The sequence below is a fragment of the Urocitellus parryii genome, chromosome 2, assembly GCF_045843805.1.
Source record: "Urocitellus parryii isolate mUroPar1 chromosome 2, mUroPar1.hap1, whole genome shotgun sequence".
In the NCBI taxonomy this organism is placed as follows: Eukaryota; Metazoa; Chordata; class Mammalia; order Rodentia; family Sciuridae; genus Urocitellus; species Urocitellus parryii.
This window is the reverse complement of record NC_135532.1, coordinates 171,848,534-171,872,828: the sequence shown is the minus strand read 5'-3', so window position 1 is coordinate 171,872,828 and position 24,295 is coordinate 171,848,534. Positions and strand designations below refer to the sequence as shown.

The window sequence follows — 24,295 nt, the reverse complement described above, 5'->3', positions numbered from 1 at the left end:
GTCTTTGAAATCCTTTTCAGTCCTTAATAGCCATGTGTGGCCAGGGCTACTGGACTAGCCAGCAGAGATCTAGAAGGCAGCTCTTACCAGCTTCCTCTGTGGTTCCCTGAATATCCCTATTGCTTTACTCACATGAAATCCTCAGCTCTTTAAAAACCCTTTCCTGTCCTTTAGTGTACAGGGCAAACTTGCATGTCCCCTGGGAACTCCTCTTGGATGACCCCAGGTCATTGTGCTTCCATTGGTACTTTAGCCAGCAATCAGGTAGAAACCTATAGCATTGATCACTCTCTTCAGTAATTAATTTTTTGTTTGTTACTACTGTTTCATACTGTGGCACAGCTCACAATTTGGACTGTAAGATCTTTGGGTGCATGGAAGCTTCTTTAATTTTTCTCCCTGCCATACTGTACTCAAATATTTGGGTATGACACAAAAAGTGCTTAGCTTAATTTCTTTTATGATTAAGAAACTAAGGCAGCTGCATATGATGGTGCTCATCTGTAATGCCAGTTACCAGGGAAGCTGAAGCAGGAGGATGGTAAGTTCAAGGCCAGTCTGGGCAACTATGCAAACTCCTATTTCAAAATTAAAAAATGAAAAGTGGTGGGGATGTAGCTCCTCAGTAGAGCACTTGCTCAGCATGTGAAAGGCTCTTTATTCAATCCTTAGATTGAACCTAAAAAATAGAATAAAGAAAAACCAAATCTAATGAAAGCATTTGAATGTAACAGTGGCACAGTCCACAGAGACTTCTAGGTACTCATGAATAACAATAATCCAATACTTTCCTAGCACCATGTGCCAGGTCTCAGTGATTTACATATGTCAACTCATATTTACACATGGCAACTCATATGCAAAATCCCATGAATAGACCGCATGAGTATCTCTATTTTCCAGATGAGGAAACCGATGCAGAGCTTTTGTAACTTACATGAGGTCATACAGATAAGTAGCAGAGCTAAAATTCACATTCATTCTGGCTTCTGAATCTAAGCTTTGAATAATCGTGATATATTGCCTCACAATCCAGAACCACAAAACAAATCTATAGATATTTTTATACTACACAGTTTTTTATATTCTCAGCTAGGGTATTTATTCATATAAAAAGAATTAAATTAATTCAGAAAATGTAAACAGAAGCAAACTGTTGTAGAGACATGACATTCCTATCCCAGAGGATGTTTCTCATAAATTCTCCTAAAACAAAAACAGTGCACCCTTTCTTTCAGAGGGTGTGAAACTGGGGGTGACTGGCGACAAATGAGTCTTCAAATTCTAAATGTTCTCTGATTCAGTACCCCCATTTCTAAGAATTTAACCTAAGGAAGAAATTGTGTATGTGCCAAGCCAACTATACAAGTGACTATTACAATATTATTTATAATAGCAAAAATTGGAAACAACCCAAATAAAGAGATTGACTAAATAAGAACAAATTGTAGGGCTGGGGATGTGGCTCAAGCGGTAGCGCGCTAGCCTGGTATGCGTGCGGCCCTGGTTCGATCCTCCAGCACCACATACAAACAAGGATGTTGTGTCCGCCAATAACTAATAAATAAATAAATATTAAAAAAAAAAAAAAAAAAGAACAAATTGTATATACACATGATAATCTGTGCATCTAAAAGTATGCTGATAAATCAGCTCTTTGGATCAGAGAGCCTTGACTTGCATTGTTGGGTGACTGTCTTTTTTTTTTTAATTTCCTCCATCTATTTTAATGTTATTTGAGCTATTTCTTAACCAAACATTAGAAACTGATGGTTAATCATCTTAGAACATAACTTATGGTTCAACAAGTATCACATCTTGTTTACTTTTTTCCTTCCATAATGGGCCCTTCTTTTTTATTTATCTCTTGAAGTGTCATACAACATAGAGACAACAGAAATATCTTCTTATTTTGTTACATTTGTTTTCACTATTTTCCAGCACTTCCAACTGTAGGGGGATTAAATGATACAAATTCTACCTATTCTCAAGGTGATTATGAAGGGTAGAGAGGTGCTGGAAATGAAAGTATTTTGCAATCTATGAAAGTTAAAAAGATGTCATTGTGATGATGATGATGATGAAGATGATAATTATGATGATGCAGATGATGATTGTTCTAATTGGTTTTTCTTCTGTTTCATCTTACATACCCTTATGTGTAATTAAGGTTCTTTGTAAATCAGTATTGATACTGATCAGTTGTTATAGCCAAATAATAAATCAGTTGAATTCTGAGTAATGTCTACATTTAAATACACTTCTTTCCAATTAGCATTTCAGAGGTCTCAGACCATGGAGGACCATCTCCATTGATCTGAGCCTGAGGTGAGGGAGAACATCATGGCAGAAGGATATGGTGCAGGAAAGCAGCTCAGGACATGACAGTCAGGAAGCAGAGCTGTTTGGTGACTTTCATGGTATGAACACTACTATCAAGACCAATCTTAAACTACCAGTGGTTGAATAATTTGTTCTCAAAGTACTGAATATTTAACAATCCCTCTCCAAGATGAGCTGCTCCAGTGCACCACTGAATGCATCCATTAAAACAATGTGGAAGTTGTGCACTATGTTAAATGAAGAAACTTTGTAGCACTATTATATAATATTTCTGAAAGTAGACACACACACACACACACACACACACACACGTACATGGAAAAAAAAAAAGACCAGCAAAATCTGTTCAAAATATTAATATGTGTTATCTCAAGATGATGACATTTTATCTTCATTTCTCTGTATTTAAAAGTTTTTCCCACTGATGCATGATTTTTAGACAGAAAAAAATTAATCAAGGCTTTCTTTCTCAGTTATAATAATTTAATGACCTATTTCCCAAGGTATGTCTCAAAGAAAAGAAAAATCCCAGAAGCTGCTCAGTGAGATCAGCTACACAATTAGAAGGCACCATAAGACCAAGAAGAAGAGGGGAGGGGTAAACCCTGTAGCACTGACAGATCTCTGGAAGCAGAGGGTTACACCCAGTAAATCCCACCCCTGCAGAGAGGAAAGGTGAGGAAGGTGAGTGGAGACACCCAAACCCCAGGACAAGGGTCCATCTGTCTTTATACTCTGATCCTGGAAAGATCTGTTTCCTAATCCAAGACTCTTCCTCATACCTTCCCACCAAACTTTTAACCACTACATTAAACTTATAACAACAGTTGTCACATTTCATTGTCTGCAATGAAATGCTTGACAGCCATCAAAAATAACCTGGAAATACATCTACAAGATATTCAGGAGATTAAGTGAAACCTATTTCCAAAGCAGTAGATAAACCTAATTACATTGAAAGGATATAGTAAGTGGTTAAGCAGTGGTTGTTTGTAGGTGGTTAGGATTATGTTATTATGATCTTTTGTTTGCCTAACTTTACTTTATTATTTTTAGTTATAGGTGGACACAGTATCTTTATTTTATTTTTGCGGGGTGCTGAGAATTGAACCCAGTGCCTCACGCATGCTAGGTGAGCACTCTACCTCTGAGCCACAACCCCAGTCCCTGTTTGCCTAACTTTTGATATTTTTCCTGTGGTCAGCACAGTTTGCTTTAAGAGTAAGGAAAGGAACTAAAAGCAATGTAATCTTTAGTGAGAAGATGCAATGATTCTCCCCTTGCTAGGCCCTTGACCAGCAAGCTCAAGGAAGGAACCTCACATAAATGGTTCCTACTCCCACCCCACCCCCAGCTGGTGAAAATGAACGGGTAAGGCCTCCACACTGCTCAAAACAAGAATTCCCCAGGGTGCAAATGGCCTTCCGTTACAGAATGCTTTTTCTTGCTGGAGTTGGGGGAAGGGAGGGGAAGAAAAGCAAAGAATGGAGAGAGAGAGAGAGAGAGAGAGAGAAGACTGAGAAAAGAGCAAATCAAAATGAGAAAGGCCTGAGCATTATTAAAGGGGGGAAAAAAACTGAGAGGAAGTCTCTTTTCTTTCCAAGACAGTAACACTAAATCTGTGGTTCTTACACTTGAGCATGAGCCACAGTCACCTGGAAGGCTTGCCAAATCACAGGTTGCTAAGTACCACCCCAGTGTGCACCATGGTCCTGGGTGACCACACTTTGAGAACTTCTGCTCTACAGCATTCTGTCAGTGGAGAGACAGGAGAGAAGACATACCAACTAGCTGTGAGACTGGGATGCAAAATCTGAGGCAGAGGCAAGAGTTTTCAACATGGAGGTTTGGTTCTCCTTTGGATAGGGAGATAGCATCCCTTTATCCACCGGGGCACTATGAAAATTCTAATGGAGGGAGGAGAGAAACTGAGAACATCCTGAGAGCCTACTCCACACCAAGTGGTGTGAGAGAAGCGCATGCCAACACCACCCAGTCCCAGGGAAGAGCAGATCACCCGAAACAGCAGTGCTTGACAAGGCACTATTTCAGCCTAGTGCAGAAGGAGGTTCCCTTCCTCTCAATTTGACAGTTTCCTCACTGTGGTCACCATGAGGGCAAGCAGAATGTGGAAGAACCTGTTTAGAATTCTGATCTTTGCTCCTTTACCTGGCAAAAAGTCACCTGGCAGCTTCCTAAGTGCCTCACGGGTGTAACCAGGGTTACCCTCCTTCCAGGAAGCAGAGTACAGGAGGTTGTGCCAACCTCAAGAAATGAAAAGATGTGCCCCATTAGTCATGGCATAGACCAGGCAGGGAGCCAAGACACCCATGTCCCTCGTTTATGAGTGGTACAGAAGACACTGGCCAAACTTAGTGAAATATCCAGAACCTCAGGGGTTGGAATAACAACTGATGCGGGGGATGAGTTGTAGTTTTTTTCAGCAAAACAGTTTGAGAAGGACCAGCAAGGCCTCACATATGAAGAATGTGCATCAAATGTGGGCTAATCTAAGTTGATTGCTAGCCAAAATCAAGGGGCAGGCAAAAAAGCAACAGGCTTTTTATATAGTGTAGGTTCTCAGGATCTGAACCCCAAGTGGTGCACTGGTTTAAGGTGCAGCTTAGTGGCATAGTGAAGTTACTAATGGAGGGAGGGGAGAATTAAGAATGCCCTTGATCCTCAGCATGAAAACAAACAAATGCTTTATCTATTCTCTAATTCTCAAACCTTGTATTCTCCCTCAAGAGGACAACTTGGGGATGCTTAGGCTTCTTGCCAGCTTCTGATTTTTTTTTAAATGAAATGGAGTGACTATGATACTCCCAGTGTTATGTACTTTAAAAAATTGGTTTAATTTTAAAAAGGGATGGGGGATGACAAGCTTTCTTTCCCTATAGTGACAACGCTATTATACTGAGGCAGTGTTGACAGTGGTTTGAGAAAAGACCCTTAAGACATTTAGGAGCTTATATTTACAGTATCACCATGTAGAGGACCCACAAATACTTAGTTGGGAGTCTCTTTGGGATGGGGTCTATGTGTAGAATTACTGTCATAATTAATAACAGCATTTTCAGAAAGTACTTGACATGGCTGGTGCTATGCTAAGTCCTTTAAAGACATCACCTTAACCAATCCTCACAGCAGCCCAACAATTCCCATCGTCTCCCAGGGACCTTGTGCAGGGCTGGTATGCAGTCGGCACATAAACATCTGTCAAGTGCATTAAAACATTGTGTGTTACATAAAAACCAGGGACAATCCAAGATGGAATGATAGGAATGTATTTCATTGATTCATTTCCACCTGAAAGGGCACACATCAAGAACAGGGACAAGCCAGGTAACGTGGTCTACGCCTGTGGTCCCAGCTATTTGGGAGGCAGGTTGAGGTGGGAGGTTGAGGCAGAGGCTGAGACAGGAGGATAGCTTGAGCTTATGAGTTGGAGGTCAGCCTGGACAGCATAGCCAGATGCTATGTCAAAAAAAAAATTATAAGGACAAGAAAGAAAGGAGAAAAAGGGACCTTTTGAATTAAAGTGAACCAAAGAAGAAACATGAATAGGTATTTACTAAGAACCACAAGCACAAACTACACTGGTACCCACTGTGTCTTCTATGATCTTGGCACAGAACAGTCCCTTAAAGCAGACCAGTCAGGTCCAATTCCAGTGGCCAGTCAGACAGTGTAGTCACCCCAAGAACAACAAATCATTCCATAGTCAACACCCAAGCTTCAGCTTGGGGACCGTATCTGCTTGTCAGTGTGGTCAGACTGGCTGTCTAGAGATGCCAACATGTCTGGGAATAATGGAGTCAAGGAAGGAGCACAGGAAAAGGGTTCTGGTTCCTACCTACTACTAATAGCTGGGTCTCAGTTTCCTCCTTTAGAAAAGGGGACAGATAATGAGAAGAAATAACTTCAGGGTCCTTCCAGTTCTAACATCCCTATCAGCATTTTCGGCTTGAGAATCCACTCCTACCCCCAGGTTCCAGACCCATGTGTTTTCTGGGGTGTCCGTATAGGAGTGGCCAGCCTGAGATTTGGGCAGAAGGAGAGGGCAGAGCCTGCAGCCACTCACTCACTGAAAGAGAAGCAGTATTTGTAAAAGACAGGTCATATTTTCAGGGCAGAAAAGAACACTATTGAGATTCTCAAAAAGAACATCACAAAATGGAATTCCAATATCACTGGAGTCAGTCCCACCCACAGTATTCATATGGATGGGCTCAAGTGTAAAAAACCGCAAGATGTTCACTTGCTTTTTTACTTTTAAATTCTTTTTTCGTAAAAAGAAAAACAGACTCCTATTTTTTATCTTTTTTGTTCTGAAGTGGGACCCACACCTGGGACAACATGCCCACAGGATTAGTAGTGATTTTTGGATATTCAGCTGTACCAAAGGAGGGCTGTTTGGCTTCAGTTCCTACTTTCTACTGCACCCCGCCCAAATCAAACCCTCCCATTTCCACTAGGCAGTTGGTACTATTATTCCAGTAGTAACTGATATCCTGTTACTACTCAATGGTTAACAGAGTTGAGATCGGGGTTGTAGACAGTATGAATATATGGTATGTCTCCCCAGATTACAGTATATCCCTAGGAGAAAAAGAAAAACTGAGACGCAATGGAAAAACAAATACATACTAATGGCCAACTGAATTCTCACCATTAATAAAGGTACTTCTCAGAAGATGAAGAAATAAAAGGATAGGCATCCTGGTCTCAAGGATTATTGTCCTTTAAAGGAAAGCAACAGAGTGTCACAAGGGTAGCTCATCAAGGTTACCAACACCTTTCTGAAGAAACTTGGTGTCACAATTTCACACATTAAATTCAGTTTATAAAATGAACCATATTAATTTAAGGCCAAGGACAAGACATTCACATCAAGTCACAAGGTTCCCAATTAGGGATTCTGGTGGGACAAGGGAGGAAAAGAAGAAGAAGAAAGTTGTAAGATGAGGTTGACTTAATTTTTTTAAAATTTTTTTTAAAGAGAGAGAGAGAATTTTTTAGTATTTATTTTTTAGTTCTCGGCGGACACAACATCTTTGTTTGTATGTGGTGCTGAGGATTGAACCCAGGCCGCACGCATGCCAGGCGAGCACGCTACCGCTTGAGCCACATCCCCAGCCCCTGAGGTTGACTTTAAAAGCCCCCTGAACCCCTGTGATCTTATCTATACTCTCTGGTGTCAGAGTCAAGCAGGACCTTAACTAACTTTGCTGTGAAAGAACCACAGGCATGTGATCCCAGCACCTCCCCACCCCCGGCCCTCACCTCGGAGATGCTCAGACTGCTGAACTATCTCAGTGCAAATGTAAAAAACACAATGGCACATGGCTTGGGATCCAAGGACATCAATACAGCAGTAAATAAGTATAAACAAATCCCATGCCTGTGGTGGAGGGGCAGAGGAGGAGGATGATCATGAGAGGCTTTCAAGAAGGGACTCTGGTCCACATAGCCAAAGTTAATTACAAGTGGACCAGAAAATTGAATGCTCTAAAACTGGCTACAAACTATAAAGATCAGGAAAACCTCTAGGCTCCATGATCTAAAAAGTCACAAATGCCAGTAGGACACCTAAGTCAGCAACTTCTAAGTGAAATTTTCTGTCACCCTGAAACAAGGATTGTGTGTGTGTGTGTGTGTGTGTGTGTGTGTGTTTTAACTTTAAGATAACTAAAGAAGTCTTCAGAAGTGACCCACTTCTTCAGGCTCAAAGGACAGTCTCACTAGCCAAACCAATCCTCAACTCCCCACAGAGGGTGACAGCAATGATTTATCACCTTTCAGACACACGCATGCCATTACCTCACTTTTGGTTGCTTTTCACTTTTCAAAGAGTCAGTTATAAATGTATTTGCCTTCTTTTTCTTACCTATTTCTTCTGTATTCCTGTTTTTCAGTTTTTCTCTTCTTCAGAACCATTTTTGAGGTAGGGAAGAAAGACCATCTTTCCTCAATCCCCTTTACCATACCCATTCTCAACAGAACCAAAAAAAAAAAAAAAAAAAGGAAAGGAAAAACATAATATAGTCACTGTTTGCTTTTCCAAATCAAAAGACAACTCCAGCCAGAGTGGTGGCACGTGCCTGTAATCTCAGCTGTTCAGGAGGCTGAGGCAGGAAGATTGAGAGTTCAAAACCAGCTTCAGCAAAAGTGAGGTGCTAAGCAACTCAGGGAGACCTTGTTTCTAAATAAAATACAAAATAGGGCTGGGGATGTGGCTCAGTGGTTGAGTGCCCCTGAGTTCAATCTTTGGTATGAGAGAGAGAGAGAGAGAGAGTGAGTAAGTCTAACACTACATTCATCCATATTTTCTTCAAATGTGATATTTAAAGGCCACACGGGTACTGTTACTAAATCCTTGACTCAACCCAGTAACAACAACTACAACCACTTAGGATTCTCCAGAGAATCCCAGTATGGCTCACTTAGCTTCTTAGTCAAAAAGAACCAGAACATTCCACTTCCTCTTCCTCTTGGTTCCTTTCACTTGTGTCCTCCTCAGGTTTCACATGGAGGTCACCTCTACATCCTGAATGTCTGGAAGCTAGGCAAGAGCCCTGGACTGGGGAACCACAACAGGGGGGCTCTGACCCACTAGCTCCAGCGTGAAGCTTCTGAAGCAGTAGAAGAAAGCCTGCTCTTGGGAACAGGGGTAAGAGGCCAAGTAACCAGCTGCCTGTATTTGAAACAGGGAGTAGGGAGGCTGCCTTTCAATTGCAGTAGGTCTGTAAGACCAGAGAAACTGGTTTAACTGAAAAGAGGTAGATGGTTCTCTGCTGTGAACACCCTCCACTCCAGCCAACCTCAGACTGTCCCTGAGCCCTTTTCCACCTTGGGGTTGGGCCAGCCTTTTCCCAGAGTTCTGGGGCTCTGGACAATGCGTTGGCACTCAATACAGGCCTTATCTTTTCAGTCTGCTTCTCAATCTATGCCCTCCAGCTGAATGGAGACTCCCATCTCTCTTTTCTGCCAAACCTACTCTGAGGGAGCCACAGGGAGTGCCAACATCTCAGATACTCCCTCTCCGCAGGAGCCCCACAACATGCTTCAGATTTTTTGGTATTGGGGATTGAATACAGGAATACACTGAGCTATATCCCCAGTTTCTGCATGTCCCCAGCATGCTGGCCTTTTAGAGGCAGGGTCTTGCTAAGTTGCTCAGGTTGGCCTGGAACTTGAGATCCTCCTGCCTCAGCTTCCCGAATAGCTGGGATAATGGTGTGCGCCACCGCTATGCCCATCTTCAGACACATTTTAGATCTAGGAAAGAATAGAGAGTAAAGCTAGAGTTGGCGAGGATGGACCCACCTTGTTACCCTTCTTTTCCCCTTTGAGCTGGTTTAAACTGTTTTCTTAAGTGGTGGACCTTTTGCTTCCCCTGATCTTCAGCGGAGGGTCAATGGCCTCCCGCACCTCTGGCTCCACTAACCTCCCCTTGCACGCCCCCTCTGCTAGCCAGAGAGTGCAGCTGGGTCCCCAGGCGGGGCAGCCCCACCCCCACCCCTCTTCTGTTTGCCAGCAACGGGCTGAGGCAATTCACAAAGCTTGGCCAGACAGACCCGGGAGGAGTACCCTGCTAGGAAGCCAGAGCTACCACATCTGGACCCAAGGACAGCTGCAGGAGCTTAGGATAAGCGCTTGCCCCGTCCCCAGGTTCCGCCCAGACAGGAAACGGACTCCCAGGAAATTCTACTGGAAAGCCTTCTCTCCTAAGGCAGTGCAGCCTTGGGAGAAAACCCACCCACTCAGATTCCCTTTGGCCATTTCCTGCTCCCTCCCCCTTTTACACCCCCTTGCTTGGATTCCCTTCCTAGGTTTCCAAGGTTAGGCTTTGCTAGTCTCTGCCCCCTCAGATCGCTTCTCCATCTGAATTCAGACGTTTAGAACTGGATACTACACAGTTCCAGGCTGTTCTAATTAATGCAGAGATGGAGAGACTCTAATGCTGGGATTATGAACTTTAATGACCCAGGGAAAGGTCCTAGAGATTTAATTAGTTTTTGTAACCATAAATCTGCTCAGGCTGGAGAATTTGTCAAGGCTATGTATTGTTTGTGTGCGTGTGTGTGTGTGTGTGTGTGTGTGTGTGTGTGTGAGAGAGATAGAGAAGGGTGAAGGGTCACTTAGATGAAGATTATTTACTAGTAACTCCACCACAAGTTCCATTCGGATGTTACACAGATGAAGATGGGAAGCTAGAAACTAGGGCACTGTAAATGGGAATGGAGGGAAAAGGCCCCATAGGTGAAACTTTTGAAAGGGGCAAATGTCAAGTAAGAAGTATGTTCTCACTTCAGAGTGCACAAAAACATTCTTTCTTGTCCACTCTTCCAGCTGAAGTGTTAAAGTGACACTAACAGTGTTAGAGATAACTGTTCCCTCTGTCCAGGAAAGTTCTGCTTTCTTTTTTAGGAGAAGCTACACAATTTATAATCCTCTCTCTGAGATGCTTCTCATCCTCCTGATTTGCAGGCTGCTTTGGGGAAATTGGTTGCTTCCTGCAAGTCTCCTCAACGACATTAAAATTAGCAGAATAATTAAACACAGTCCTAATTGGGTACAAAGAGAGTTCTCAGTTAATTAATGAGCCAACCTCTGGCCCAGTGCTACAAATTCACGCTGGCCTGTGAACGCCCAGGCAGAGAAAACCAAGCTTCAGTCCCATAAGAAAATTGTCACTTGGCAAAAATAGTTCCTGGTGTAGAGACAAGTGTCAAATACATTCCTATAACCAGGAGTCATGTTAGTCTTGAAGCTGAGACCCATATGTAAATGAGCAGAGAAGTGTCCCTCTGCCACTTCTGGGACATTCACAGCTGAATCCCTCTACTGTACCCTCCCCATTCTCCCATTCCCCCGCCAGAATATTGGCACCCAGACATCCAAAGTCCCTGGGAAATAATTGCATCTCCAAACTGCAGCTCCGTATCCAAGTCAAAAATCTCACCAAAAGAGCGCGCGCGTTTTGCCTGGGAAACTGAAATGTACGTGGTTCACAGCAAACCCTCTTTCTTTGCCGCCCCGCGTCCTCCACCCCCATACTCCGACCCCAGCAGCCTCCCCCTACGGTTCCACTTCCTCCCTCCCACCCTCCCTCCCAGTCCCACTAGCCAGGCTAAAATGAGGCACCTATGGCAACAGCCACTCACCTCCGCAAGGGAAGCAACAGCAGCACTTAGAAAAGAGCCACCCCAAAGAGGGACCTCGGGTATAAGCTCGGTCGCCGCCCTTCATGCTGTCGCGCGGTCCCAGAGTTCCCGCATGGCACGGGCGCCAGCCAGGGGTGAGAGCGCAGCCGGAGGGAAACTTCAGCGCCGCGCTCGGGAGCTGGCTCCCGCGCTCCCGCCCGGCGGTCCTCTCCCGCACGCCGGCCAAGGCTCAGACTTACTGGGAGTCAGAGCCACCTTGGGGAGGAGGGGCGGGGCCGCAACAGCCGGCGGGAGGAGGGCCTAAGGGGGGCGGAGTTCCAAGGTCCAGCTGTTTGCTGGAGACCAGGACAACAGTGGTTACTGGAGCCTTATGCAACGCTGCCTGTGGCTGTGAGTGCTCAGTAAGCGCTGGGAGCAGAGCCCCTGGCACAAAACAGGTGCTCATGTGCAGCCTCCTCCTCTCAAAGGCTACCATAGTCAGCGCTGGCTTAATAATGCCCTTTCTCCCTAACAGATTAGTTCTTTCCTGTTCCTCACTTCCAATGTATTAAAAACACCTTCACCCAACGCTTTTCTTTTTCTTTTTCTTCTTTTTTTAAAGCTTTCAACTAATAATGATAATTATCATTATTATCATATAATAATGATAATTATTATTATATCAAATGATAATGCCTCATTTCTTCATTGGCTTCCAAGCCAGAATGATGGTGTGCAAAAGCATTCTGAGTTTGGCATCATAAAACCAAAGTTTAAAATTCAGTTTTGCCACCAACTGTTTGACCTTAGTCCAGTCACTTTACTTTTTGATCTTTATGTTCTTCATTAAAAAAAATAGAAAAAAGTCCTTATGTTACAGGATTGCTAATAGCGTTTTAAAAGATATCCATGGCAGTACTGTTACACAGATGACATTTAATAGTTCCAGGTGAATGAACACCTATAGAGAATCTCCAAACATCTTACTTATGGTAGAAGACTTCCATTCACCATCTCCCCACAACATGCCTTGGGAAGCTCTTGTTCCTCTACTTATATCTCTATGCTTTTCTTCTTAAGTCTTTTTTGTGGTGCAAGCAGAGGCACAAACTTACTTTCTATAAGTCCTCTGAAGCCAATCTGGACCTTTGCATGAGTCATTGTCTCACTCAGAGTCTCTCCCATTTCTTTGTATCCAGTTTTAAGGAAATAGGTCTTCAGGAAGCATATAACACTCATAAAGTGGGCTTATTAATCAGAAAAAAAGGGAACTTGTGAGAGGAATAAAAACTAAAAGTTTGATCACCCAATTCCCATCTGGATGAAAGACTGGCAAAGGTCAAAACTTTTAGAAGTTGCCAGCATTTGGGGCTTCCTTTCCCAGTGTGAACCATGTTTAGATTTGGACCTATTTATGTGTTAAGGCATCCACCACATGGTTAGGACACAGTAGATGCTTGATAAATGATAGTGGCAGGACAGTGAGTGATAATAGCTAACATTGAGGGTAAGTGTCATAAGCCAAACAGTTTCCACAGTTCCACATTCTCCATGCAGTCATTCACTTATCCTGATAACAAAACCCTTATAAAGTAGGGTTCTCTTCTATATTTGAGGAAAGTGAATGAACGACCTTATGATGAGGGTTTCATGGTTTAACTCTAAAGAGAAACTCCAAAAAGCTTCACCCCATAGTCCAGCAGAATCTGGAGTCAAAATCATACCTCTACTTTTCCTCCTATTACCTTTTTGATGGCTTGTCCCAGAGAGAGTTACAAAATCATCTCATTATCAAGCTGGAAATATGCCTTTGGGGCGCTTTCTAACACATGCAAAAACAGTAAAATGAAAATTCCAATTGCTCAGGCAGCCTGCATTCAAGATTCATGATTCCCACACCTTCCTGGCTGTTGGTCAGTCTCATCTTGCCAGTTTGAATTGCTGAAGGATGCTTGATCCTCACAGAGTTGCCCTGGGTTCCAGTTCTGATCCCTGGCAACAAGCACAATTGTTTGGTTCTCTTTTCCATGTCACCAAAGACAACAGATACACAGATTTGGAAGTCCAGAAAAAAAGCATCCTGTTACCTCAGCCCTTTTAAAAGTTAACTTATTTGCTTGTAATCTACAGCATGGGTGCTGTGGTCCCAGTCAATGTCTCATCTTGAATGGACACTTTGGAGCATTCTTTAGTTTTATTTTTTAATTAATTTCTTAGGTTGAAATATAAAATTATTCATGTTTATGGTATACCATGTGATATTTCAACATAGAATATTCTGATAGGAATTTAACATGCTTCAAAATTGCTGGGTGAGCCAGGCATGGTGGTACAAACTGGTAATCTTAGTAACTTGGGAGGCTGAGGCTGGAGGATTACAAGTTCAAAGCCAACCTCAGCAATTTAGTGAGGCCCTAAGTAACTTAGGGAGACCCTGTCTCAAAATACAAAATAAAAAGGGGTGGGGATATGGCTCAATGGTTAAGTGCCCCTGGGTTCAATCCTCAGTCCCAAACCAAACCAAATTGCTAGGTTAGGCGTTGGGAGTGTAGATCAGTAGTAGAATGCCTGCTTAGTTCATAGGAGGTTCTAAATTCTATTATTTATTGTAATAAATAAACAAATAAAATCGCTGAATGAATAATCAGTTCTTTTTAAAAGTCTTCCTTCAGACTTTTATATTCAGATGACACTAGATCACTTTTCTGTCATAGTCCTTTTACAAAGGCTGATGGTATCATCTTATAGACACTGGTTTGAATGAGATATTTGAGGAAGACCCCACTTTTACTTCAGAAATCAGAGTGCCAGAGCAACTACAGACTGAAATCTCAATCTTTCCTCTTCCAAGCTGTTTGTATCAGGTGTTTTGGTCAAAGTGATGAAAAGCTAACACAGAAAGATGGTTTTTAAATATTGGTGCTAATGAGAATTGTTAGAGAGCTTTAAAAATTTCTAACCATTAGTGTTTGTTCAGGCTCCCAAAGATATTCCAGGGTGAAATGAAATTGGAAAACCATTAGTGCCTGAGTCTTCCCTCCCCGACAAACCCTGAGATTCAAATCGACTCTCAGCTGGGATCAGTGAGTTTAAGTTTTCCCAGGTGTTTTTTAATGTGTAATACAATTGGAGAACCACTGGTGTGGCATGGCCTGTGGACATCTCCAGGAGTTGTTCTATAAAAGGTTTGTGCTTTTGAGTGTGCATCAGAATCACTTGGAGAGTGAGTTAAAATACAGATTACTGGGCTTCATACCCAGAGTTTCTGATTTTGTAGGTCTGAGTGGGGCCTGAGAATCTGCATTCCCATAAGTTCCCAGGGAGGATGCTGGCATTGTTGGCTACAGGGACTACACTTTGAGAACCCCCCCATGGAGTGCATTTTCCCCTATTTGCCATCTAGACCTTCTTCTTTCTTGTAATAGCACCTTGATTTTCTTTGAAGAACCATCCTTCCTTCACTCCCAGACCATGTTTTGGGGTGTGGCTGACATCTTCCCCTTGCCCACCCCACACTCCAAGGAAGAGCCTAAGACCTGGTCTTGCCTGTCAATCACAGGGATTGGATGAGATTTAGCACGTGACCCAAGTTCATGCAAAGAGCAGGAACCTTAGCAAGAGCTACTGGGAAAGCAGCAATATCTTCCCACAAGATTTTGAAGTCGGTGAAATATTAGCCTAAAGCAGGTGGAGGCAATCTTGCTATACCCAAGCCATGCTGGAGAAGCTGCCTGGGAATGATGCCAATGTACTTGATGAGAGAGAGAAATGAGAGAGATTTCTAGTGATATAACCTGAATAACTAGATGTACCTTTCCCCAAATGTTTATCTATCCCTGGACTTTCCATAGGTGTGGTGGGGGGAGTACATGCCTTTTTGTGTAACCCAATGGAATATCTCCCAATTTCAGGGTTTCAAATACTCAGCCACCAACTCCTAAAATTCAGTCTAAAAGCCACTGAGCTGTAGCAATATCTTTAGATTGTTCTTAATTCCCCAAACAGGTGGCTGTTTGGAAACAGTCTTATTTTTGGTAGAGTTTGTCTCCAGTGGTGGCTGCAGCCTGTCCATTTACATGGATTGGGCTTTCTGCTTGCCTATAAGTCCATTTTTGGTCTCATTCCCATTTCCCACAACAATGAACACCAGGAATCCCTGGTCTCAGTCTGCAGAGGTGCTGGATCAAGGATACCTCAATGTTGGGCCTGGCATTAGGCACTAGTGTGACTGCCTGTCCCCTACCCAGGTTAGCTACAAGCTTCAGTGACACTGGAACATGACCTCAGGCATCTGTCCCTTCCAGCAACAGACATATGCCCAACTTTTTTTCCTTCAGGCTTATTATCTTCAGATCTACAGGACAGAAGTTTTCTGGATCACGGCACTTCCACATTTTTTAGTGAGAGTCCAGGCCAGAGACATAAGGAATAGCAACTTTGCCCAAACTCAGGCCTAGGATTCACGTGAGAACCTTCTTTCTGTGCCAAGTACACTACAGACCTTTTACAGAATATCCCCCGAGATGTTCACAGGCTCAGTAGAGTCTGTGAGGGTGGTTCTTGATGAATATGGACCACAGACCCTGCCTGCCCCATCTGTACTCCAATTCCTCACTCAACTGCTTCTTCCACTCATAGAGACTCTCTCCCCCACCACCCACTCTAGAGTTTGATTCAGATTCATATCTATAGTTTTTAAAAAAACTGTTCAGGGAGTTTCAATGTGAAGTCAGATCTGAGAACTTCAAGCCTCAGGGCTCAAGGTCTCCCACTCCTCAGCAAGAGTCTCAGCTAAGTGGGTAGAGTTTAGGAAGCCCCTGAACACACACCTTTGTTTCTTCAACTCTCATGATTGGTCCCTCAAGCCCATGGCATCAAGTGATTCTCCCTCAGCCTCTCAAGTAGCTGGAACTATAGGTGCATGCCATGGTGCTTGCATTCTGCCTGTGTCATGCTGTTCAGCAGCTAAGTGCATGTTCCCTGTGTAGATTTCAGACCTCTGATCTGCTGGATTGTTGATACCACGATGGTATGTATTTTTTCAAATAACCCAGTCCTGCCTTTCATTTGTGGGTGTGGCTTACAATCATGCAATTCTAGTCAAGTATTAATCATTTACTCAACAAGTAATTGGTGTTTGAACATCTACTACCTGCAAGTCACTGAACTTATCTGTACAGGGACATTTATATGGGAAATACAAGTTGGATAACATGTTCCCCAGGTAAAGGCAAAGAACAACAGGGTGAATTCTAAGAAAAGCAGTTGGCTTGGTTTTCTTTGGCAGATAAAAGAAACTGAAGACAGACAAGTCCTTGACATAGGTAAAGGTATCTTCTTTATGTGAAAAGAGGAACTGAGACAATAGTCATTGGTGACCAGAAGCCTGAGTTTAGATAGAGGAAGTGCAATGTATGTGTTGATACTACATTTAGTTTGACTCCAAATATATGTTTTCTTCAAAATTGTGGGACTTCTAGATGGGTAACTATTCCCAGGTGATATGTATTTTTTAATAGTAATGTCCATAGAAAAAGCCTGATTGTCACCATTATGCATAGTTATCTCTAATTATCTCTGCTTAGTAACCACTACACCATTGCTGGCCTCATGGGTACCACCATCCATCTGGTGGGTAGCTCCTGGACTCATTGGTTAACCATCATTTAGGCCATCTGACATGATTTTAACCACAGGCCTATAAATGTGTTCCTCTGCACCTGCGCACCTGACCCCTGCCTGCCTCTTTCTAGCTATCTCACTTATCTTCAAGAGAGTTAAGCCCCAGCTCATCCCATCAAACAGCCCCTTTTGTTCAGAAAGGAAGGATTGCTGATTGTCTTCTAGTCTGGACCAGGCCCAAGGTAGGGGGATCATCCAGGCAATACTGGGGAAGATTGTGGGATTACACCGAGGACCCAGTGTCTCCCTAGCATGGCCAATGTTCATGTTCTTCTGGGAGATAGGGAGATAGAGCTGCTAGTAGTAAGGACATGTTCTAGAGATCCATGCTGAGCCTCACTGCTGGCCTGAGCTCAGGAGGAGAGAGCTATTTATCAAAGTGAAAGATGGCTGCAGCTAGAGTTGCTAAAAACAACCCCCTCCAGGCTCTATCCACTTCCAAAAACACTTACTTGTAAGTAGGTCAAAGTGTTCCCAAAGGAGAGCAGTAAGAAGTGTCAGTCTATCACTTGGACTGAGTTTCAATTTAGGTGGGCTTGCGGTTGTCCAGTGTCCACCATAGGGGATGGCATTTTAATTCCAACTGTCAGTGCCACCTCCCCTCCCACAGGAGAAGGAGCAATTACAGCATCATGTGGCTTCGTTGGGTCCATTGAAGAGGTTATGGTGCATTAAATGGTGCAAATTTTGCCGTTCAGTTTATTGAAAATTTCCAGTGGAAGATGCTGTTCTCTTATTTCTGAATTTTTAACCTTCCAAACAAATGAGAGATGCTTAGCTCATCTGTCCTCAAAGACTTCACAGGAAATGGGATTTTAAAGATGTCCTCAGTTGGAACTTCTAGCATCAAGACATTACTCCCTGTCCCCATCCTCAGGCCCTCCTGCTAAGGCTTAGGCCAGTTTCCTCAACAGGTCTTAGGGAATGAACACACTGAGCCTGGTTCCTCACACAAGAACTCTGCAGGGGTTAGGCAGGCTGGTCAGGAGGATGCTAGGATGAGGTAGGCAGAAGAAGAGCCCCCAAGAGATGTCTACATCCTAATATTCAGAACCTGTCAATACAACACCTTCTACATGAAAGGACTTTGCAGGTGTGACTTAGTGAAGGACCTTAAGATGGGAGGATATTCAGGATTATCTATGTGGGCACAGTGCAATCAGGAGCACCCTTAAAAGCAGAGAACTTCCCTGCTGAGGTCTGAGAGAGATGCGACTACTAGGGACAGGCAACACTGTTGGCTTTGAAGAAGGGGGAAGGAACCACAAGCCAAGGAATGCTGGGAGCCTCTAGAAGCTAGAAAGGGCAGGAAATGGTTTCTGCCTGTGGCAGAGGACATCACCTTGAGTTTAGCTTGTTAAAACTTGTTCTGGGATTGTAACTCACTGAACTGCAGGATAATGCTTTTGTTTGAAGTGATTAGGTTCACAGAAGTCTGTTACAGCAGCCTCAGGAATCTAACACATAGGGGTAGAGTCAGAACAGGTTCTAGGTCAGGCCTTTGAAGCACTCAGAAGCCACAGGAAGGACTTTTGTCTGTGTGAGGTAGAGACCAGACACACTGGAAGGATGTGAGCTAAGGAGGGTCTTTGGCTTGGGCCTTCTCCCTGTGCTGGGGGTCAGCAATGTAATGGCCTCTTTGCCTACCTGTGTACAAAGGCAGGCACCAACTTCCTGTGGCCTATGGGGCCATGTGGCAAGGAAGGTAAGTGGATACAATATCAGAATCAGAGTTTCTTGCTGTGGCTGGGGACCAAGATGGGAACATGAGGTAATGCAGGCCAGCCTCAACAGCAAGTCGAAGAAAGGGGCAGGCTGCCCAGTGAGTGCTTAGGGGGCAGAGGGCTGGTCCTATACATGTCAGTAGTTGTAAATGGAAACACTTCCCACTCATGTTTGCATGTCTGGGTTAAGGTTGCAGTTTTAAGCCTACACAGATTTCAATTAGGAGTTGTTCTCAAAGTGCAGGTGACACAGGAAGGCAGTGAGCAGGGTCCTGACTGCTCTGTCCTGCTCAGAAGCCTCAGAATCTCATTGCTGAGAGCTCCTCAAGCCAGGGTGTACAAGGGCTGCTCCTCAAGGTCTGAGGCCCTCCCATCCCTGAACTTCCCTGAGCAGAGAAGGTGGCCACCCAGACCACAGCCACATCTTCTTTCTCTCCCAAAGCCAGGTCAGTTCACATCATTCTTGGGTTCCTGTGTTCCTTTAGGAGGAAGATAGTTTCAGCTTAGTTAGCTCTAAGCAAGGGGAAAAGGAACACTCTGCTGTCTGGGGTGTCCTCACCTGTACTGACCACCTCTAGCTTTCCCTGGGAAAGCACCATCATAAGGGGTTTTCTGCTGTGGGACTAAATCCTACTGTGCTCACTGCTGCTTTGAGCTCCACCCATTGGCAGGTGAGGCTTCAAGGAACAAGGATCCTATTTTTTTTTTTTGTACCAGGGATCAAACCCAGGGGCATTTAACCTCTGAGCCACATCCCCAGCCCTTTTTATATTTTATTTAGAGACAGGGTCTCACTAAGTTGCTCAGGGCTTCGCTAAATTGCTGCAGCTGGCTTGAAACTCATGATCCTCCTACCTTAGCTTCCGGAGACTCTGGGATTACAGGCATGGGCCACCATGCCCAGCTCACAAGGATCCTATTCAAAACATCATCCTATTCAAAACACCATCATCATGGAGATTTCCCAAATTTACAGTGGGTACCAGCAGGCAGGTACATACAGCTGCTGAAATTGATATGTAGCATAAACTAAGTCACAGCAGGCCAACTACAAAGAGGAAAATACAGTATCTCTGCAGGAGGAGCCATAGAAACCACCTCTTTCTCTTGACAGGCTGAGACCTCCTGATGCTCATTTCTGCTTGGAGGCAGCCTGGTTGAGATGTGTGAAGAGGAGGATGTGGCCTGGGCTCATATGTTCCTCCCTGAGGCCTTGATTCCAAACTTTTTGATGTCCTAAGTAATATTAGATGGATGGTAGCCACAGGCAGGATGTCTCACCCAGAACACACAGCAAGGTAGGCCTAGGGCACAATTTATAACTGTCCTTGCTGCCTTATTAGAAAAAAAAGAAAGAAAGAAAGAAAAAAGAAAAAGAGAAAAGAAAAAAAAGTGAATTGGAAGGCACTTGAGTCTCCCTCTTCCTGAAACCGTGTCCTGGGAGGGTTCCCATCCCCTTGGTCGATAATTATAAAGCCATTTTTGGCCCATCCCAACAGACAAGCAAGTGGAGGCAAGTCAGTTAAAATGGACATAAGAAAGACAGTTTTCACAAAATTTCCTCTGTTCTACTTTTTTTTGAATTGAAGAGTGACACCATCACATGACACTCAGTCTCAGCAAAGCCCTCCATCACACAGGTCGACCGTCACCAAGAGGGCATGGCCTGGATGTTACCTTCAATCACCAGAATTAACCAGCAAAGAAGGTCAGAGTGCCAGAGGGGCAAGCAGGGGGGAAACTTGGATTTTTAGCTCAAATCTATCAGATATGATCTCAGAGCTCTGGATAGAAAGCAAAAGGGCTAGAAGAGGGAAACAGACACCAGTTCTCAGGAAACCATGGAGCCAGATGGACCGGCTATGGGTCGACTGGGGAAAGAGTCCAGGGCAGACCGACCAGGAATAGAAGAAACTGAGGGAAGACGAAGTGCAGACTGGAGACAATATTGGGGTCTCTGAAAACCTTATGCATGAAACCAGAAACAGACCCTTGACCCTTGTTCAGCCCTGGAGGGGATTCAGGCTGGAGACAGCCTAGACTCAGATTCAGGTAAACTGGGACCAAGGGCAGGCAAGGAAACGAGCATTAACTGACTGCCACGAGCATGGCATATGGGCTGGGAGGTCAGCACTATTTAGCTATTTTATAGATTTTTAAGCATGTTGCCCAAGGTCATGAGCTAGGTAGTCAGTGGTGGAGTCGGGACCCAGACTCAGGTACTCTACCCCAAGACTCTAAGAGTCTTCTTTCCATGGCCTGCTGTGTACCATGGTAAAGCCTCATGTCACTTTTATTGATTTTTTTAATTCTAAAGATACCAGGCTGTACACATGCCAGTAAGACCAACCTTACAGTTTAAAAAGTACCTTTACTTAACATTGCCACCTTTGCACCTCCAAGTTACTCTGTGACATGGTCGTTTTATCAGCTTCCCTTCGCATAGGTGTGGAAACTAAGACCAAGAAGATGAAGTGACTTTTCACTCGAAACAAGTGGTTTCTCACTCCTCATCCTGTCTTCTTCTTGGCCTGTCTGACTACTTGAGGACCAGATCCTCCTTTGTTTCTACCAAGATTTATGAGTACCCTTCCAAGGAAAAGGCAGGCTGATTGGATCCTATTAGACTGAAACATTTGAGATTGCTGATAGTCAACCATTTTTTATTATAAAAATGGAAATTTCATGTGGTTCAACCTAATACATTGGACCTCACAATTAAGATATTTATGCTATACTTTAAATGCATTAAATACAGGATACTTAGGCTAATTTACATTAACAATGGTTATTTTACCTGATGTGATAGAGGAAAGAACAAACCACACAGTTTTAGAAGTGGGATGAGGTCCAAGAGGTAATTCAAGAAGACATGGATTAAAGAATAAAAATGCTATTTTAGAACAAATAACAATATGAATGACTGTCAAGAATAATGAGAAAAAGCTAATCAGTACGTAGAGTGTCTCTGAGTAGAAGGTATTCACCTCTAAGCCTTGTGCCCAGAGAGGACACCAGGTTAGGAGTCTGAGTGAGAGACTGGGGGTGTCCCATCCCCATAAGGGTGAGGATAGACTGTGGAAATTTCTAAATCAAGGAAGTTTAAAAGAACTATGAATGCACACAGCCAAATAATCATTTTAAATAAGTTGGGAGTGTTGAATTTAATTAATGTTCTTTGTTCTATTCTAAAAACTAATTAAAAGATTTATGGAGAAATTGCTAGGTGCTTATACCTCAGGAAAAGAAGTATCTAACATTTTAAGAGCAAATTATATTACTTTGTTACAGATAAAGATTAGAAGCGGGGCTGGGGCTATAGCTCAGTGGTAGAACGCTCCCCTAGCATGTGTAAGGCCCTGGGTTCGATCCTCAGCACCACATAAAAATAAATAAATAAAGGTATTGTGTGCAACTGCAAATAAAAAATAAATTAAAAAAAAAAGATTATAAGGGGAGGGGGGATGAGACGGTGAATTAGGGGTCTGGGAGGGGAGAATATAGGAGGGATGAGCAGGACATGTCCTGAGTTCAGTACTAAACTATGAGGAATTTTCTAGCATCAAAAATGCACTAAAATTCAATGGGCTTCTTCTAGTAATAATTTGTTCCAGGTCCCTGGGAGTGCTCAAGTCATGCTGGCTGGCTCTCTATCAGGGACACTATAGGAGGGATTAGCTGTACTAAGGGAAAGTGTGAACCTAAACATTTTTCAGGTACTTTTTAAAAAAATATAACTTCATTTTATTTATTTATTTTTATGTGGTGCTGAGGATTGAACCCAGTGCCCCACACTTGCTAGGCAAGCGCTCTACCATTGAGCCAAAACCCCAGCCCTCAGTTATTCTTTGATTCTAGGAGTCTAAGAGCCCAAAGCCCAAATTATCTGAATTGAAATTAAATGTAATCAAGAATCACTTATATTCCATTATAAAAAGAGAAAATTTCAATTTTAACTTTCTGTCACCCTGAAAAATGAGGGTGACAGAAAGTTAGGAGACAGAAAGGAGTTATGAGCTCCTTTTAGACGGTCTGCCAACATGTCTTCATGTATCTTTAAATACATTTCTTCAAAATGCCTCACCACTATTTTTTATCACAAACATACAAGAATTCAGCAATGTTATTATGAGATAGGAGTGTGTAGGCTAGTGTAGAAACCTGTTCTTACCCTCATTTATCATACTCCCATGTATAATTTTGTTTCTGTGAAGAAGTGAGTTCAAAGTGGCTACATCTGCTCAATTACAGACACAAGCCTGCACAAATAAAGAGGGATTTTTGGACCAGCCAGCTATAGTTTGTAGCAAGTTCATTCATACCTGAAAGGAATTATTTGGGGAATCTTCGATTTTTAGCTTCTTATGGTGTCGCACAGGCATCATGGAGTCAACTAAAAACCTGAGATTTGTTGTTTCTTACGCAGAATCACACTAAAAAGAATGTGACAGAAAAGATTTTGGAGGGCTCTCCTGAGAGGCAGAGGAGGCTTTATTCCCTGGATTTGATAGCAGAGGGACAAGAAAGGCAAGGGGCCTGAACTTTCAGGCATTTGGGCTCCAGGCAGCATAATGTGCAGGAAGCTCCCATCCTGCAGAAACTCCTGGACAGGCTGGACCAGCTCCAGGGCTTGGCTGGTTCTTATCAGAGCTGGACCAAGCTCAGCTGCTATCCAGAGTGCTGTACAGAGTCGTTTTGCTTCAGCTACAGACAACAGGATCTTATTATGGAGCCGAGCACATACAGGACAGGATCTGTCTCTGATTGCTGCTCCTACTCCAAGAGAGAAGCACATGGGGGCCAGAGGTGAGAGGGAGAGGGAGACAGTGGTGTGTGGTATTTGTAATGGGGTTAGTGTTCTTCAAATTCTCATCCAGCCAGACTGGTTAATGCAGGGGAACCTTGTGAGATGGAGGATAAACTAAATGACTTGTCTGGAAGCCTTCAGACTTGGGAGGACATAGAACATGTCAAAAAGTGAGAATGGGAATAGATAGACTGCGTTCAAATCTAGGCGCACCACATGTAAGCTACGTGATTTGAGCAAGTCACCTAATCTCTCTAAGACTATGTCCTTGTTTGTACAATGAGGACAACTGATTTATTAGTATTAAAGCATCAGCTCAGAATCCGGTCCATAATAAGATTCAATAAATGCTAGATCTTTTGGTAAATTGACTACAAACTTAATCTAAGTTGAATAATCACAGACCGGCTCTTCACCCCCAAGCTTTCTCCACTGTTCTAAACTGCCTTCTACAGCCTGAGTGAACTTTCCTCTGGCCAGAGAGGCAATTACAGCAGAAATCATCAGGAGAGCCCAAGCCTGAGTATGACCCCATGATGTCATGCCACTGTTCCTCTGTTAAGGAGCAACTGCTTCTAGGGCTCACCGTG

General features: G+C 43.4%; 1 protein-coding gene across 3 annotated transcripts in view; it reads right to left on the bottom strand.

Moving 5' to 3' along the window:
- Kalrn (kalirin RhoGEF kinase) overlaps window positions 1–24,295 on the bottom strand; it is a 440,727-nt gene that overhangs the window by 107,495 nt on the left and 308,937 nt on the right. For 2 of the 3 annotated variants that reach the window (XM_026395827.2, XM_026395817.2), the window contains exon 1: window positions 11,514–11,739. The exons of the other annotated variant lie outside the window; for it this stretch is intronic. In XM_026395827.2, coding sequence (XP_026251612.2) covers window positions 11,514–11,598 — 85 coding nt within the window. In that variant the 5' untranslated portion in view covers window positions 11,599–11,739. Of the gene's footprint in view, window positions 1–11,513; window positions 11,740–24,295 lie in introns of those variants that run through there. 3 annotated transcript variants of the gene reach the window in all.